The sequence below is a fragment of the Falco peregrinus genome, chromosome 2 (genome assembly GCF_023634155.1).
Source record: "Falco peregrinus isolate bFalPer1 chromosome 2, bFalPer1.pri, whole genome shotgun sequence".
Taxonomy (NCBI): domain Eukaryota; kingdom Metazoa; phylum Chordata; class Aves; order Falconiformes; family Falconidae; genus Falco; species Falco peregrinus.
In genome coordinates, this window is record NC_073722.1 from 105452759 (window position 1) to 105469648 (window position 16890).

The 16890-nt window shown below is 40.6% G+C and overlaps 1 protein-coding gene across 8 annotated transcripts in view; it reads left to right on the plus strand.

Moving 5' to 3' along the window:
• The window catches only part of CUX1 (cut like homeobox 1), a 281435-nt gene that overhangs the window by 139374 nt on the left and 125171 nt on the right, over positions 1-16890 (plus strand). For all 8 annotated transcript variants that reach the window (XM_055797921.1, XM_055797915.1, XM_055797916.1 and 5 more), the window contains exons 5-8: positions 332-469; positions 3901-4024; positions 5989-6065; positions 6880-6946. In XM_055797921.1, the coding sequence (XP_055653896.1) occupies positions 332-469; positions 3901-4024; positions 5989-6065; positions 6880-6946 (406 nt within the window). The remainder of the gene's footprint in view (positions 1-331; positions 470-3900; positions 4025-5988; positions 6066-6879; positions 6947-16890) is intronic.

The window sequence follows — 16890 nt, forward strand, 5'->3', positions numbered from 1 at the left end:
TTCTACCAGCCCAGGCTGCTCCCAGCCCCATCCAGCCTGGCCTTGGGCACTGCCAGGGATGGGGCACCCACAGCTGCTCTGGGCAGCCTGGGCCAGCGCCTTGCCACCCACACAGTGAAAAATTCCTTCCTAATATCTAATCTAAATCTGCCCTCTTTCAGTTTAAAGCCATCACCCCTTGTCCTATCGCTACATGCCCTTGTAAAAAGCCCCTCTCCAGCTTTCCTCTCGGCCCCTTCAGGTACTGGAAGGTGCTGTAAGGTCTCTGAAATGCTCGAGTTGCAGAAGTGTTCCTGTTGTCTTACATTTTATTTTACTGTTTCTTTACCAGATCCAGTTCCAGCCTTGGACTTAGGACAGCAGCTTCAGCTGAAGGTTCAACGTATGCACGATATTGAAACAGAGAACCAGAAACTTAGGGAAACTCTAGAGGAATACAATAAAGAATTCGCCGAGGTGAAAAATCAGGGTAGGTTGTAAACATATTCTTTTATCAGCTTTTAATACTTAATGAAATTTGAACACAGGGATTAAATTCGGTTTTGTTTCTTACAGGCAGGTCTGACAGTAGCATGGAAATTCAGTAAAGAAAGTATAATAGTCTATTATAGCTACTTTGTGTTTATGTGTATAGATAGGATTTTGGGTAGACTCTGGTGTTCTGTAAAAGTTTTGTCTTCTGTAACACCAAGTCAGAGAACGGGGCTGGTATTCTGAATATTTGGTTGTAGCCTTCAGCACTACCTGAAAATTACACCCCTGAATGAAGTTATATGTAGACGTTTTATGAGAGTTGGTGCTACTACTGGTATCAAACTGAGTGTGGTGGTGGGTAATTGTAGTACATACATTGTACGCAGACAAACACAAAAATCCAGTATTTTGTACACACATACAAATCTCTACACAATGGAACTTCTTCTGTACTGTGTTTTTCCTTATCTAAATCTAAAATGTGTTATTGGAGTACGTTCAGCGTACATCCTTTATATTTACTGTAGAGACTATCCATAGAACAATGTAAATGAAGCTAATACCATTTAATTATTTAAGTAAGTTTTAATGAGACTGGAGCACATGAAAATACACAAAAATCTCAGTGAAACTTAAAGCCTGTTGTCTTTAAGACTTGAATTTTTTTGTGCTTCAGAAGAAAGTTTCCTGCACCAGGAAACAAAATTTGCTCACTTGTACGTACACCTACTTGCCTGTACATGGGACTTTCCATTTCCATGTTTAACACTCAGTTCTGCATGGTAGAAAGGTAAATTATCTAGGCATTTGGGAAAACAGAGATTTATTTATTTTTTTTAATAACATGTAACTGTTGTGCCCAAGTGGGTAACACTTGAAAGCTGCATTTGCAACTAATTTGGTTCTGGTACATCTCACTTTCAGCAGAAGGAGCGTATATGCAGTTACATATTTTGTTTTAACGTAGAGGGTGTGACCTGTGGAGAGGACAGGTATCAGCATGCAAGGATTCGGGCTGGACTGCAGAAGATGTCATGTGGGAGCTGTAATACTTTAAGCCCGACAGTATTTTTGTTGGAAATGCACAATAATTGCAGTTCACTGTGCAGAGTTTTCCTCAGGCTGTGCATCCTGTACGTGCAGGCATGACACAGAGGTTCATCCCAGAAAGTGGAAGAAATCTTGACTTCCAGAGTTTTTTGCTGTAACCACTCATAAACTGGCATTTTTTATTTTCCCTGGTGTGCACTAACTTTATTTCTGTTTTGCCACTGTAGTCTTGGCGTTGTTTTTCACTCCAGTGCAATAGTTTTACACTCTGTTTCAAACAGGGATTAATAAGATATCCAGGGAAAAGCCTGTTGTTAGCTAAGGGTGCTTTGATCAGCTAATCTCTTTGTTTGGAGGGCTGTGTGCAAGCTATACGGTGCCTGGAAGAACTTCTTCCAAAACTGGTATAAATGGCATTGGCTAACAAGCTTTAGCTGACCTGAACAGTGAAGAAGGCACTTAGTTCTTCAAGCTATGTAGAGGATTAAGCTGTGCTTGTCCAGCACATCTATTGTTAGGTTCCTAAACACACAACCACATTTTGTTACAAAAGTCGTATTTTTCCCCCTGTATTTGTGCACTTCTTGTATTCATTTTCAGAGGGTTGTTTTTCCTTTTAAAATGAAACATTCAAACTTTGTCAAGATGCAGCTGTATGCATTTCTGTGAGATTATTTTGCTTTCTGCTTCTCCACATACCTGAATGCTTTTGTAGATTTATGTCTAAAAATACCTGGAGCAAAGGTGTCTCCAGTACAAAAAGTACATCCTTTGTACGTATGAATGAGCATCCTTTTGTCTGTGTGGAGAAGCATCCTTCACTTATTCAGGAAAAGCTCGGAATTTGTATTACTTCCCAGATCTCAGAGAAGAATTTCCCTTTGCTTTTTTTTTTTTTTTTTTTTTTAAAGTTACATGTCCTTTTCACGTCCTATTACTCAGTAATGAGCCTCATCTGATTTTTGTGTGGCTAGCAAAAATCTGCGCCTTCATTCAAAAGTAGCTGGTTTGCTGGCAATCATGTTACCACTCTTCTCCCCTTTTTTGGTGGTCAAAGTGACCCAAGCTGCCTTTGGTGTAATTCCCAGACAGTGGACCTTGTCACTAGCTTTCTACTGTCTGGCTTTACAGTTCTCTAGTCAAGTTTAAAACTCTAGGCTTTGAAAGGATTGTGGACGGGTTTGTGTGATCTTACTGAGATATTTTTCCCCCAAGTCTGTAGGCTTTGCTTTCTGTAGCAGAGTTTGTCTTTCAGATGTTTCTGCAGAAAGAGAAACTTTTTATGTCCAAAGGTACTTTTTCTTAAGGTGTTGTTAATAGCATCTGTTAATAAGCTGATGTCTTTAAACCACTGCATCTCTGTGTAAGTACATCGAAATGTATTGCTAGCTGCGAGTCTTCTGGCAGTCTAACGCTTTTTCCAAATTCCATTATTGTTACAAAGCATACTCTGGTGAATGTCCTGCTTTTCCTCTTAGGAGCCCTATAAGGATTCAGTCCTTCCCTGTGGGTGGGATCAAAGGGCTTTCACGTAGGAACAGAGCAGGGCACACCAGAAGATGCTGTCCTATGGCTGTTACAGCTGCGCCGTAACTCTGCGGGTTTATGCGTCTTCTCTCATCCATTACCAGACATAATAAATGCAAGATAACTTCTTTTTCTGAGAGCAGGGTTTCTGCGAATACCCTGGAAGGCTGCAAGTGCACTCAGGAAGTTACAATAGTTAATGCTTGTGTGTAAAACCCGGTGTCGATGACAAGGCAGTTAGAGCAACTAGAATATGAAGGGCTCCAGAGTGTCTGTTGACTCTGATCTACTGTTAATACAGCAGTTAAATCTTAACTGCCATATTTTTCATCAGTTGTGAAGTAGAACGTAGCTGTACCCCAGATATGTGTTCAATTAGTGTTAGACTGCATCTGTGCATGAACCGTAGTAAAACTGCCTCTTTTTACATGAGCACAGTTATATGAATTAACTGTCCTATGTGTAAACGCGTACTTAAACCTACACTGGGACTTTATTAATCTCCACTCAGCAGTGAGCTATTTTGAGACTAGTCAATAAGGTGATATTATATTTTACAATTGATTTTTTTTTCCTTCTTTTTTTTTAAAAAAAAAGTCACATTAGAGGAACCTTCTTTGCTCCACTTTCCAGCAAACTCCATTGATCCTTCTCAACCTAAACACTTAAAGTTCAATTTAACATTTAGGGAGTAAAAGGTCTCCAAAGGGACTCATATCCATTGATTTTGTGTCAGAGTTGAAGAGCTAAAGTTTAAAACACACTGAGCCTACAGGGTAAAGAAAGCCTTGTGTTGTGGAACCACGTGGAGCTGTGTAAACTCATTCTTCCCTTATTGTTTTTCTGTAGAGGTTACAATAAAAGCACTTAAAGAGAAAATCCGAGAATATGAACAGACCCTGAAGAACCAAGCGGAGAATATAGCCCTTGAAAAAGAACAAAAGTTACAAAATGATTTCGCGGAGAAGGAGAGGTGAGTGTGCATGTGCGCATCTCTAGGTATTGTAGAGGAGGAGAGATGTATTTTTCTGTTTAATCTTCCCACCCAGGGCTCTGTCTTCAGCGTACCGAGACAGCTCATATATTGAGCAATTCTGGCGATTTATGCGTTTGACACGGAATCATTTGATACTCAACTTCACACAGAAAAACAATTGTGAAAGTGTGGAAGTAAAACGAGGACAGATTGTTTCTTTGCAGTAGTGTTGTGTGTGGGGTGTCGTGTTCAGAAGGGTGCAAACCTGCTTTTATTCTTCACTAGCTGGATTGTCCTTTGTGACACTAATCTTTCTCCATTAGCCGACAGTGTAATTCAGTCTGCTGTGTCCGCTTTGTGTGTCACAGTACCGTTGTACAATCTGTACAGCCCTGAGCTGGTTTAAGATGAAACACTGTACCCAAGAGCCTGGGTAAAAGATACATCACCCCTGCTCCTGCGGTAATGTCTAAGAGAGGGGACGTGTTCCTGAATTATCCTGAGAAGGTTTGCATATTCCTACATGTCAAAATTAAGAAGTATTTTAAATATTTATTATTGATATTTGGAAGCATCTTGGATGCATTCCTAGTCTTTTGCAAAGGAGCAGGGCATGTTTGATTCCTGTAGGTCGGTGGGCAAACAAATCAGGCAGGACAAGACCAAGGGTCTTCAGAGGGAGTTCTTTCAGGCTGCGTTCCCTACCTTCAGAATTTATTTCTCCGCAATAACACTAAAGCTATAATACATTCCGCATAGTGTGGAAGCCCTTCTGTTTACATGTGCTTTTTTAGTTGGTGAGTTGTTTGTTTAAATTCAGGTCTGAGTGGGAAGAATTTGCGGGTGAATGCAAAGCTTTTTTAAATCCATCAATATTTGTGGTTACTTTTTGATAAGTAGCATGTAAGCAGTGGCTTTAACAAGTTCAATTTAGATGTGCTTAAAAAGAAAATAAAATGGGAGGTCATGGAATGCACATAAAAGCATGTGTAAGAGAGGTTTTGAGTTCTCCAAGTCTATAATTTGGTATGAAGGGAACTGACACACATTTCTTGCTATAAATAGTTGTTAACCTGGTCAGCAGTGTTGGAGAATAAATTTCTGCACCTATGGCATGCAAGTAGGATGCTGGTAGTTTCATAAGCCATTTCACAATTCTGAAATCTGCAGAATATCTTAAAAGCAATGTCATAAAAAGCAGCAACTCCTGGGAGATGTTGGAGCAACTCCCTTTCGAAGATGAGTTTTATAACTCCTGTAGTCTAGCCTTTAGCAAAGAGCGTAGTGACTGTATGGCAAAATGATGTTAAAATGTGTATGACTGACACAAACAAGAAAATAGTGCCTGTGGACATATGAAATGTGAGCATATTAAATGTTTGCTCATGTTATATAGAAAATATCAATGTGAGATTTGTTTTGAAATATGTGTATTTTTTTAAAGAGCAGCTAATAATATTACTGCATTTGGCATCCATTACAGCTATGATGAAACAGCTGCCGCATCTATTCACCATATCAGTTATGGCAACAAATTTTTTCGTTATGACAGTAAAATGGAAATGTATCGTTCTTCTTGTACTAACTTTGTACAACAGAGGGTGCTTAGTGACAATTTTCTTAATGTGTGTGACATTTCCAAAACAAATTATGCTCAAGAAAACCTTCCACTAAAGTTGTCATTTATATAGCAGTCAACTCTTGTATAATGTTCACAGCTTATGTTATGAGGTGGCTACACTGTTAAAATTTTAATAAGTGGGACTGCAAAGTATGAACAGTATTGCAGTGTGACATGATTTATGGGTCCCATTGAAGCACCTTGTAGTCTGTGTGGTGTTGTCAGTTGTCTGATTACATTCGAAACATTTAATCACTCTATCTTCCAAATTTGCAAAATACAGATAAGTTGTTTAACATGATTATGAGCTCTCTTCTCACCTCTTCTGTTCCCTTTATAGAAAATTGCAGGAGACACAGATGTCGACAGCCTCGAAGCTGGAAGAAGCTGAACACAAAGTTCAAGCTTTGCAAACAGGTTTGGCATCGCTATTCTGACCTATACCAATGATCAGGCTGGAGGTGAGAGGATGGAGATCATTAAATGTACCAGGACTGTGTGTGAACCGGCTCTTGCAAGTGCAGAGAGATCCAGCAGAGCTGGAACGTGCTTTGTGAATTGGAGCTTCTTTTGGGCTACACACCTTAAGTGAACACGCTTGTGTTGCAGCCAGTCTGTTGGTAAATACAGCGGACGTGGCCAAGCATGAAGCGCGTATAGCGACAGAGCATCGCCGCAGTTAAAGCGGGTCATGGAGCTTGTCATCCATGTTGTGTTTTGCTCTGGTTTCACACATTTCTGAACTATGATAGATACATGCAGTGATCTGCGTTCAGTATGAACCCGGTAGAATGTCTACCAGTGTGTCTGGCCTATTGCCTACGACTTGGGTGCCATTAATTTTCAGCTCTGCATACTTACAGATTCCAGGTCTGGACACATTTGGGGTTTTTTGCTGTAAGAACACAAGAAATTTTATTCTTTGAATTACTGCAATAAATATTTCAAATTAATAGGCAGTTTAGCCAGCTTAAATAGAAAACAGTAATGTCTAGCTTTGTTAAGTAGAAACTGGGAATTTTTACCAGAAATACCGTAAGAAAATGTGAAAAATCAGAAGCTGTGTTTTTTCTAAAGTCATAATGGTTTGCCTAGGTAGAAAGATAAAGCAAAGAATTTTTCATCAGGAGGTGTACAGCTTTATTTATGTCTGAATAAAAGAAAAAGGAGTAGTCTTTTTGCTTTTCACTGCTGTTACAGTGCTGTAATGCTTCATGTTTATGCCTTTTAGCCTTGGAAAAAACCAGAACAGAACTATTTGATCTGAAAACAAAATATGATGAAGAAACTACTGCAAAGTAAGATTTCACTGTTTTCTTTCTATGTCTTCCTTCAGGGTATCACTGCTTTTTTTGTTTTGCATCTGTCTGTTGGAGACAGACGAGATGGAAGAGGTTCAGGAGTCCAAATTTGTTGGAAAACATGGTCATAATTTGGCCTCCTATAGAGACATTATTAGTTTTCATATTTTCTTCCACCCAACAAGACATTTTTCCTGGCACACATGCTGCTGCATTCCTGGTTTCGTTCTCAGGTGCTGCATCTATTGTGTATCTCTTGTACTGTGTATCTCTTCTATTTTATTTAGAAATAGGGCAATTTTCAGAAATAAGATTTACTGTGATCTTCCAATCTTGGTCAAAATAAAATTTAGTTTGGTAAAGGATTTCTGTTTCACTCTTAGGCACCCTGGTTCTTTCTGCTTTTGGAGTAGCACTCATCACTTTGTCAAATTCACCCCAAATTACAGAGAGTAGCATTTTTGGCAGATTTTTCTTGTTTCTAAGTAGAACATGAAGGTAGTCTCAAAAATATATATCCTTGTTGTCTTAATGACTACTGTTTTCAATTAGCCCCTGGTTTTATTAACAATCAGTGCAGGAAACAACAAAAAAGAGACAGACTTCTGCTGGTTTTCTTTGAACCCTTCATATTTAAGGAAAGTTAGTAATGAGAAGGAATTCCCATGTTCAGCAGTATTAAACCCGAGGAGTCATTTCTGTGTGTGGAAATGGGATGGGAAAGAAGAAGCCATTTCAGCTGGATGGCCCTGGCCTGCTGGAAGAGCAAGGGTTGGAAGATGCACATCGCATCCCTGTGCCCACTGCCTGCATACAGCAGAGCCCCAGTGCTTCCACTAGGCAGGTGATGGGGTAAATGAAGGGAAAACTCTTGTTCCTGCCTTTGCCACCCGTTCTGGTATGGGGGAAATGGTAAGGGAAGGCTGCTGGCAGCCTCCGTGTTGGGGCAAGAGAAACCATAGCTTAGGCTTGCCGGGAGCAGTGACATAGTTTTGTTTTTGGCTGTAGGTAAGTGCTTTCTGGTAGGGCTCATGGCAGTCTAGACAATACAGGTTTTTCAAAACCGGTCAAATTGGTGACTAGGTTTAATTTCTTAGCGTGTGGTTCTGCAAGCGGTGAGGATCTGATTCCCCAGTGAAAACACGGGAAACTTGGAGCTTACAAAATTCAGTCCATAGTAGTTAAGAATCAGCGCTTGCAGTTGAAGCACCTTTTACGTCATTCAAGAAAATCTTTTAGGTCAATTTTGGGTTTGCCCTGTAAGTCTGGTTTCCTTTGAGTTCCTTATAAGGTGACCAAAAAGTATTTTTGTTCCCTCATTGATTTCATCCTTCTCGAAGAGACGCATACTAATAAAGTATCTGATGGAGCCTTAAATTACTGCAAATTGCCTTTTTTTTTTTTTTTTCTGCATTTAACTGATGCTGACAGCTCTGTTGCTGTTATCTTGTCTCGCAGTCGCTTCTGTGGGAACAGTCAGAGATCAGGGCTCAGTGTTTGTAGGCACTGAACCTAATAACCCCTCACCCTTTTTAATGTTTTTATTTGCAGTGTTTGCTTCATTTTTTAATACTATTTCCCTAAGTACTGTAATTTATCTTATACTGAGCAAAAGACGGTCTAAAATGTTTGTTTGCATTTCTAATGTGTTTCATTCTTTCAGAGATATTCATGTGGAAATAATTTTAAATGATCTTGAATGTGATTCTTACCTAATACATATAGAATTACGTAAAATTAGTAGCATCTGCAGGAAGTAGAAATTTATTGTGTTCTGTAGCAGAACAATTATGAAGGCTGGGTCTAGAATATAGTGATCATGGAGCTGAATCCTGAAGCAGACATTAAGCATGTACTTTATCTCCCAGACTAATGTACTGTGAAAACAAACTTGTAGGAGCTAATAACAGCAGAAATATTTTATCATTGTTTTGGATATTTATGGCAGGAATAGTTCTTGCATAACAACAGTCATCTGTGGCGTTTGTAGCCCACATTTTGCAATATGGAAATCTAGAAAAACATTAAAAGGGAACTGAATGTAGACAGTGAAATTGAGTCATCTATTTTAATTGTAAAAGCTGGGAGAAATGTTGAAAAAGCACCAATAAAAACGGTGAAAGACAGTTTGATTCTTTTCTAAAAAGAAGCCCTCTTTTGATCTAAGTCTGAAAAGCTACTTGTATTGCCAATTTTAATTTTATGTTTTAAAAACATGTGATTTTTATCTTAGGCCAGAATTGTTAGTTTTACAGACGCTTATTTGATGCAGATGAATTGGAGTGCCTTCAGGAAAAAAGAGATAATTGTCAATTTTTTAAAGCTAACAGTGCTTTTAAGATTTTCAGTTTTGGAATAAAGCTGTCTTTCAACTGTTTGTAACTTTGAAAATCTTTCAAACAAAAAGAAGCAAGAGGAATACACAGTAAGAAGTCTTCAGTATCAGCATTAAGGAGTCTGGATTTTGTCCTAGCAACTGGTTGTTGTGATCTTAAAGTTGGAAATCATTTCTGTCAACTTGTTTGTTTTATCTTTTCAAAATGTCCCCATTCACAGTACTGCGTGCAACGTGAGGTACAGAGGTACCGTCCGAATTTGATGCATCTTCAAATGAGAGCAGCTGCTGAAATTAAAATCAAAAAAGGCAAATTAGCTGCTGTCATCCCAGGCTATAAAAATCCCCCGTTCTCTTTGGCAGCGAGCAGGTAGGGTGGGTACAGCGGGAGTGGAGGTGCCGCCTGCACCCCTTCCCCTGGCGCCGGCATCCCACAGCTACGCTGCGCGCAGGGCGCTGAAGGTGTTAATGACAAAAAGGAGTTTATTATGTGCAGTCATTGCAGTCTGTCAGCTGGAGTATCAGAAGCTGAATTTGACAAGATGGCAGCAGCAAAGTTTTCCATGTGTAGGCTTGAAGTAAAATGTAATTAGCCTTTATGTGCAGAACAAGGATCCATTGATGAATACAGCTGGTCTTTGTTTTCTTCTGTCATTGAGTGTGGGAGGTAAAAGTGTTCTTCTTCATGTTTATTAATACAAGATTCCTTAGACAAATGGCAAGCACAGTTTAATATTTGTTGGAACACAGAGGGGCTTGCCAAAACAGTTGTTGTGTAAGAGGATTTCAAGGTTTTCAGATTATAATCATCTCTGGGTTAAATAAATGAATGATTACTCTGCCTTTTTCAATTAAAGAGGCACATCCTCTCTCGAGGCCTGATACTGATTTTGTTTGCTGTCCCACACGTTTCTATCGGCAAACCTGGATTTAACCAACGCTAATGAGTTTGATCTGGAGATCCTATTGGAGCTGGAACTAGAAAGAAAACTCAGATTTGAGTTTCAGGAAGATTAAAGGATGTTGGGGTTTGGGGTTCTTTTCCTAGTGCAACAGAGGTTTTTTTCTTTCTCCTCTGTAGAAAAAGAAACATTCCTGTATGCATTTCCTTAGTTTTCCGAGGACAAACTGTTCTCCTTGCTAACATTGCTCTTTCACTTCTGGTTCACTGCAGAGTCTGACCAAGTGTTTGGGATTCCCAGCTGAGTGGTTAATGCTCCCAGCCAGAATTGTTGAATTCCAGTTTTAGATCAATTCCAGAGCCGCCTCTTTGCTCCGACCCCTCCTCTCCCCCAACCTAGATGAATTCTAATTGGAAAAGGATCTTCGTTTGTAGCACATACAGTAGGCTTGTTAAGTTACTGTTAACATGTGGGTTGAAGCTCCCTGCCTTTGATGAAAGAAAATATTGAATTTCACTGAAATGCTACATTTTCACCAGGAAATGTTAAGTAGTCTTGTGAGGATTTTAGGTGCAGCCCCCCTTTCCGCAATAAAAAGCCTTCCTAAACAACACAGAGCAAAAAATGTTTAGGTTGTCAGTCAAAGCAGCTCTGCTCCCAGTTTTGTTACCTATGTGATTTTTCTGAAAGATGCAGGTTTTTTGTTCTTCTAAAAGTAGTGTGTACATAGAAAATGCAGTGGAAAAGGAGGTTTGCATATTTACCAAAGTAGTCATCCTAAACCAACTACTTTCAATAACTTGTAGAAAAATATTTTGCCTTCCAGTATACAAAGCAGAGAATGGTTGTCCTTTCATATATTACTAGTTTTTTTGGCAACACAGCTAAGGATGACACAGGAGGGCACACTGGTGTGGTGTCATTAAGACTGTGCGCTGGGGCAATATTGCACATTACCCCACCATATAGACCCAGCTGACTTCCTTTAATCCTGGACTGCATTTTAATGCAAACTAAATCTGGAAATGAACAGAGCGTGGTTGATGAAAGTGCGGTCTGCGAGCTGGCAGTCTCGTCTTTAGAATAAAGGAGAGTTTTTCATTGTTTTAGGGCCTGAATAGGAAAACTTGACTCGCAGGATTTCAGTGTCATTATTTAATACACTTTTTCTTGCTGTGGTCCTAGACCTCAGTCAGTGAGGCTGGGGGTGCTGGGGTGGGCACTGTGCATGTATCTCTTACGAAGGCCGTCTCTGCCCTAAGGAGCTTATGGCATGCCGATATAAAAGAAGTTAATGAAACAAATAGGTAGAAGCTCAGGAGTGGGAGGACAAAGTAACACCTGTTTTCATCCCTCTGTCCTGCTTGAAAATAAATCCTGAAGTAATCTGCCCAAAGTCAAAGGTGGGTGACAGATGGGGAGCGCTGGGGCAGAGGCAGGCGATGGTGGCAGACAAGCAGGAGGGCTGCCGGGAGGGACAGCGGGAAGGTAACCCCTCCTCCTGTTACCTGCACGCAGGCACCAGGCACTTCAGTCTCCAGTTGTGGAGAAAGGAAGAGGTTTCGTGAATTATGTGCCAAAAATATGGTAACAGAAGGGGATGCCTATGGTTTTTGGCTATTTATAGTGAAGGATGGTCCTCTTCCTACTCATTATAGAACATACCTCTTCTTCAGGCATCAATGTAGAATAAAGTTCTAAAGATACGGCTTTCTGCGCGGAAGGAGTGTAGGACTGGGTTTGAAGACAGAGGACCAGTAGCTTTAGAGAATTAATGAAGAATTTTTTCTGCCTGAAGTGATGTGATGGAATTGGAGTTCAAGTATTCATGTGAAATCTGTTACACTGGGGCAAATCTCAGTTAACTTGGACTTTAGGGGAATAATTCCCAATATACAGTGAGAATTTAATTTGGCCTATGAATTATTTACTTGGACTTTTTTTATCAAATCTTTCTTGTTTAAGTCCTGGCTGGTACCAGTATATCACTTCTCAAATGTTTGTAGTCTTCCATTTTGATGGTGCTCAGGGTCAAACTGAATAAAAAAATAAAGTCATGCTCCCTCCAGCAGCACATAACTGCTGTGATAGATGGTCTCAGATGCTGCTTCCCCCCATTGAGCATGAAATACTGTAGTTAGGGTGGTTGTGTTGTGCATGACATGAAATAGCTTCTATTTGCTGTGCCTTTAAGATCTTAAAGTTTCCTATTTCCTGTTCTTTTGATGAGTCATTAACTTCTAATGCTCCGTCTCTGGAATTATTGCTGTATTTAAAGTGATTTCCCTAAAAAACAAGAGATGGGAGAACTTCACAGGCCATGTCTCTAACCGTTTTTTCTCTTCTTAAATTTCCTACTCGTACTGCCATCAGTGCAACCCCAGGAGTAGTAGTAAACCAGGGGAGATGTTATGGGGAACTACTAATTTTTTTAAGAAAAAAAAAAGGGAAGAAAAATTAAATATCTTCAATCTTACAGAAAGCTCTGTCTACATTTTAGAATTTGAGGTATTTGTTAAAAGTTTTAACTGTGCCTTATGCAAAACTCTACAGGCTGAAAGTCACTATGTAACATTAATACTTTGCTTAAAGGTGAATGAAAATACTTTGGAGAACTACTTCTTACTGTGGTCTAAAGCTTCTGTGTGAAATAGGGCTTGAAAGTCCATGTGCAAACCAGTCTTTTTAATCAAATTTCTGTTTCAGCCTACAGTCAAACCAGAAAAGTTGCAAGATAGCATGCTGTGGGGAGTGAATTACAGTGTTACCATAAAACACTTGTCTTTGTGAAATACTGAGTGCTTGCTTTGAAATGTGTTCATTAGCCTTTATTTTTGGGTAGGGAAACTGAGGCATGAGGAGTAAATATAACGCTCAAAGCCAACAAGTCTGGTCTTGGATGGAGTCTAGAAATATGCAGACATGAGAATCATAAACCACAAACTGGCAAAAAATTTGTTGGTTTTTTTTTATTATTATTTCTAAGGGTGCATTTCTGAGAATGCCTTGTAAATGGAACATTTAGAATTTGTAGGAGTTAGTGCTGTAGCTGGGCTCCTTTGTCTCGTTTGTTAGACTTGTAATGCTTGCAATTTGTTAATGTAACTTTTTGACAGCACAGAAGCGCCCTAGGTCCTTTCTGGGGTTTTTTTTTTGGTTGGTTTTTAAACTCAAGTGAGACTGTTCAGTTCCTTTTTCTGGTATAGCCTGAAAGCTGGTGTTATTTAACAGCCCAAAGTAGAAAATAATAGCCTTAGGGTATTCTAGCATATTCTAGTCATCACCCTGTTATCTATAACCTTGGGTTGACACGAGATCCTTAGATAGAAATCTTTAAATAAACGGAAAGTACTGTGTCAAAGGGTCTTACGCTACTGTGCCAGCCATGCTGTTGGTCATCGTGACCATGGCTGCCACCACGGCTCTTTCCTGGGCATGAAACTGCATGGAAGAGGCTGCAGCATCCCTGGCGCGTGGGTCTGTGTGAAATCACAAGGGGCAGAAGCATCCCAGTGCTGTCTTTTCTCACTTGCTGGAGCCAAACCTCTTCAGGCTATTGCAAGCTGCCTTAGTCTGCTAAGCAGAAGGACCATGAGGAGGTTCCTGCAGCCCCAGCCTGCCAGCAGGAATTGGCTTTCCCTGCAAGTCCGATAAAAGGGCAGTCCAGTTTTTGAGCCATCTTGCCACGGTAGATCATCTTAGCTGTACTAGCTGAACTCTGTGAAGTGCCTGGGAGGGCTTGGTGGGGAAGAAGAGGAGCAAATTACAGGGAAGGAGTACCCTTTTTGCAACCCCCCAGCGTGGACAAGGTCCTTGGGCCTCCATGTCCCAGTCAGCTGAGCTTGGTTTTCACGCAGCCCTTTCATGTATGTCCACAAATTATAATAGTCTCATTTTTTTGAATGCAAAGTAGCAAATCAACAGAGTTACTTTGGTGCAGTGCCACTTCCTTGTGAGGTCTTGTCTGTGAGAGTGAGGAGGGCACGTGGTTCTGCCGTGGCTCCTCCAGCACAGCTACTGCTGGGCTGGGATCATGGGGAAGGCAGTTGGGACAAATCTTTGAATCATCGGAAACAAATGGTTCATCTGTTTTTAATCAGGACCTGCCCTGGATAGTATGCAGGGTTACCTATTGCCAATCACAAAGCAAAGCTCTCCATCCGCCTCTAAGTTAATCTGGCAGTTACTGCAGTAGCTGTCTCTACCTAGCCACGCATTTAATGTGGAGGCTTTCTTTACTGGCATTCGCTTGAAACTCTCCTTGTGCTCCATAGATGGTTTCCAGCTGCTTTTCCCACTCCCACACGATGACAGTGCAGGCAAAAAAATGAGTCACGTAGTTGTGTGTTGTGCTTCCTCATTCAGTGGAGAGATTGCTGTCCTGAACAAGAATAGAAGTTCAGGAAACTTTGTAAGATCCCAGGCACTAAAACTGTGTGCTGACAAACAGTCTCTTTCTTCTGCCTTTATCTTCCTTCCCTTTGGAAAGCCACGCGTTCGCTGTGAGAGCTGACGGATCTGCTCTCCCATGTACCACGTTGCTTCATACAGACAGCTTTCACATTCATCCAGTGCTTTCATTTGATTTTTATTTTTTTTTGTTCACCTCTTTCAAGAACAGGGAGGTGTGTGGCATCACTGTCAGAGGCTCTATCTGACACAACCTTGATGAAGGTGTCCCTACGGTGTTTCCTCATTAGACAGGTTTTTCAGCATCTCATTGAATGCATACCTAAGTGTGTCTGATCCCATACCTGCCTTAAAATGTTGCTTTGACACCACAGCTCGATCTATCTATCTATCTATAATCTTACTACTGGAACAGGGACATTATCCTCTCCAGAGTTGCTTTAAAAATAGAAAGTATTTCTGGTTTGTATTATCTGTTAGTACTGTTGACATCGGGAACTTTGGGGTGTTCCCATTACTCAGGGTAAAGGTTGCAGAATGAAGTCTTACGCCTGCATTGCTGTACAGGTCATCCCTGCTGCCCTTCCAAGGACTTTAAAACTTTTAGCAATTATTTCTCCTCCCCACCCCCATGTATATCTTTGACTTCCATTTTAACGTTTCTCCTCGATGCCTGTGGCAGAAGCAGAGCTGGGAGGGGAGGTAATAATAATAATAATGTTGGCATTATGTGCAGCAGTCACCCCCAGCACTTGCACCTCTGCATTTGCCCTGTGCCCTGGTTGCAGGGGAAAAGGGGATTTTTAAATTTAAGCAGACTTTTAGCAGTTTTGGCAGCGGTACAGCTGTGAAATGGTGGTCCAGAAATGGTGGCGTTTCCAGTAAATCAAAGACTTCTCTGAGAAGCAGTTGCCTCTTGGAGCAGGTCAGCGTGTGGGTCGGCTGTGCTGTGTGCGGGTGTCAGAGGAGCATGTCCTGTCTGGTTCAGCCCCTTCTGATCATCCCAGAGACGCCACTTAATGGGACCTAAGAAATATTGTCTCATTTACATATCCTGTGATCTCAATTAAAAGACAGTAACGCCATGTGGGATTGCAGTTTTGTGTCACAGAAGATATCTGGTATGATGAAATGGAATCTCATTATCTTGATTAATTTTTTTTAAAATATGTTGCAATGAGTAAGTTTTTAAAAATAGTATCTTTGAATAAGAAACTGGGAATTGTAGACATAAGGAGCTAGAAACCAGGATTAAGCACTAATTCAGGGATTTGGAAGAGAAAGATGTTGGCCAGCTCATGGAGCAGAAGGGATAAGGCAGGATGGTGCAGACGCTAAACCCAAGAAAAACAATAGACAACATGCAGGCCTGTTAATAACTTCATTAGCATTCATGTAAAGCATTAAATAAACAAATGCATTTACAATCCTGTACGCCTGATATTATTAACCCTTAACGTTTATCTAGTGTGTTTCTGCAGGAGCAGATCAGTGATTCTGTGCCCATGACAGCCTTGCCTCCCATTTTTTTAACATGTTGAGAAACTGAGGCACAGGGAGATTGGTCAGGGACACAGAGGCAATTGGTATTACAGCAAGGATCAAAAGTAAGAAATGAAATCACTGGATAGAAGAAAGGACTGTTTCTTCCTTTATTTTGCTTAGGCACAGCTTCTTGATGCCCAGAACAGACCCTAGCTGATGGAATCTTGCTTGCAAGTTTTAAATGTCTGTTAGTAACAAATTTTGAACAAAAATTAAATTTGACTGAACACTGCCTTAGGGTTACTAATCTTTTGTAGCAGTTTTTCAGTGGCTTGTAATAGATAATTGGTTACCTGTGATCACCAACTACACAACCTGTGTTCATTCGTTCCCTCAAACTAATGAACTTTCAACTAAATAGTGTATTTTTTTCCTCCCTCCTATACAGTTTTTTATTTGTGAGGGGTTTTAGGCTAGTCTGGACTTGATTTGTTTTGTGCTGGCTACCAGGCATAAATCTCCTCAGTTCCCTGCGGACTGTGCCTGCCAGATGATAAAGCTGCCCTCCTACACCTCCTCCTGGATGAACTCGCGTGGTTGAACCGCTCCTAACCTTGGTCGCTGGGCTGAACTCCGTCTGCTTTCCAACTACACTGACAAGCATATGTATTCATATAGAGAGACATATATAAAATACAGAGGGAGTGCCGTGGCAGCTTTTGTCCAGTGGTTTACATTTTCTTCTTTTCCCTTCAATGCAAAACTCAGCACTGGGAAAAGTGGAACTTTCTGTTACGGTTGGTGCTAAG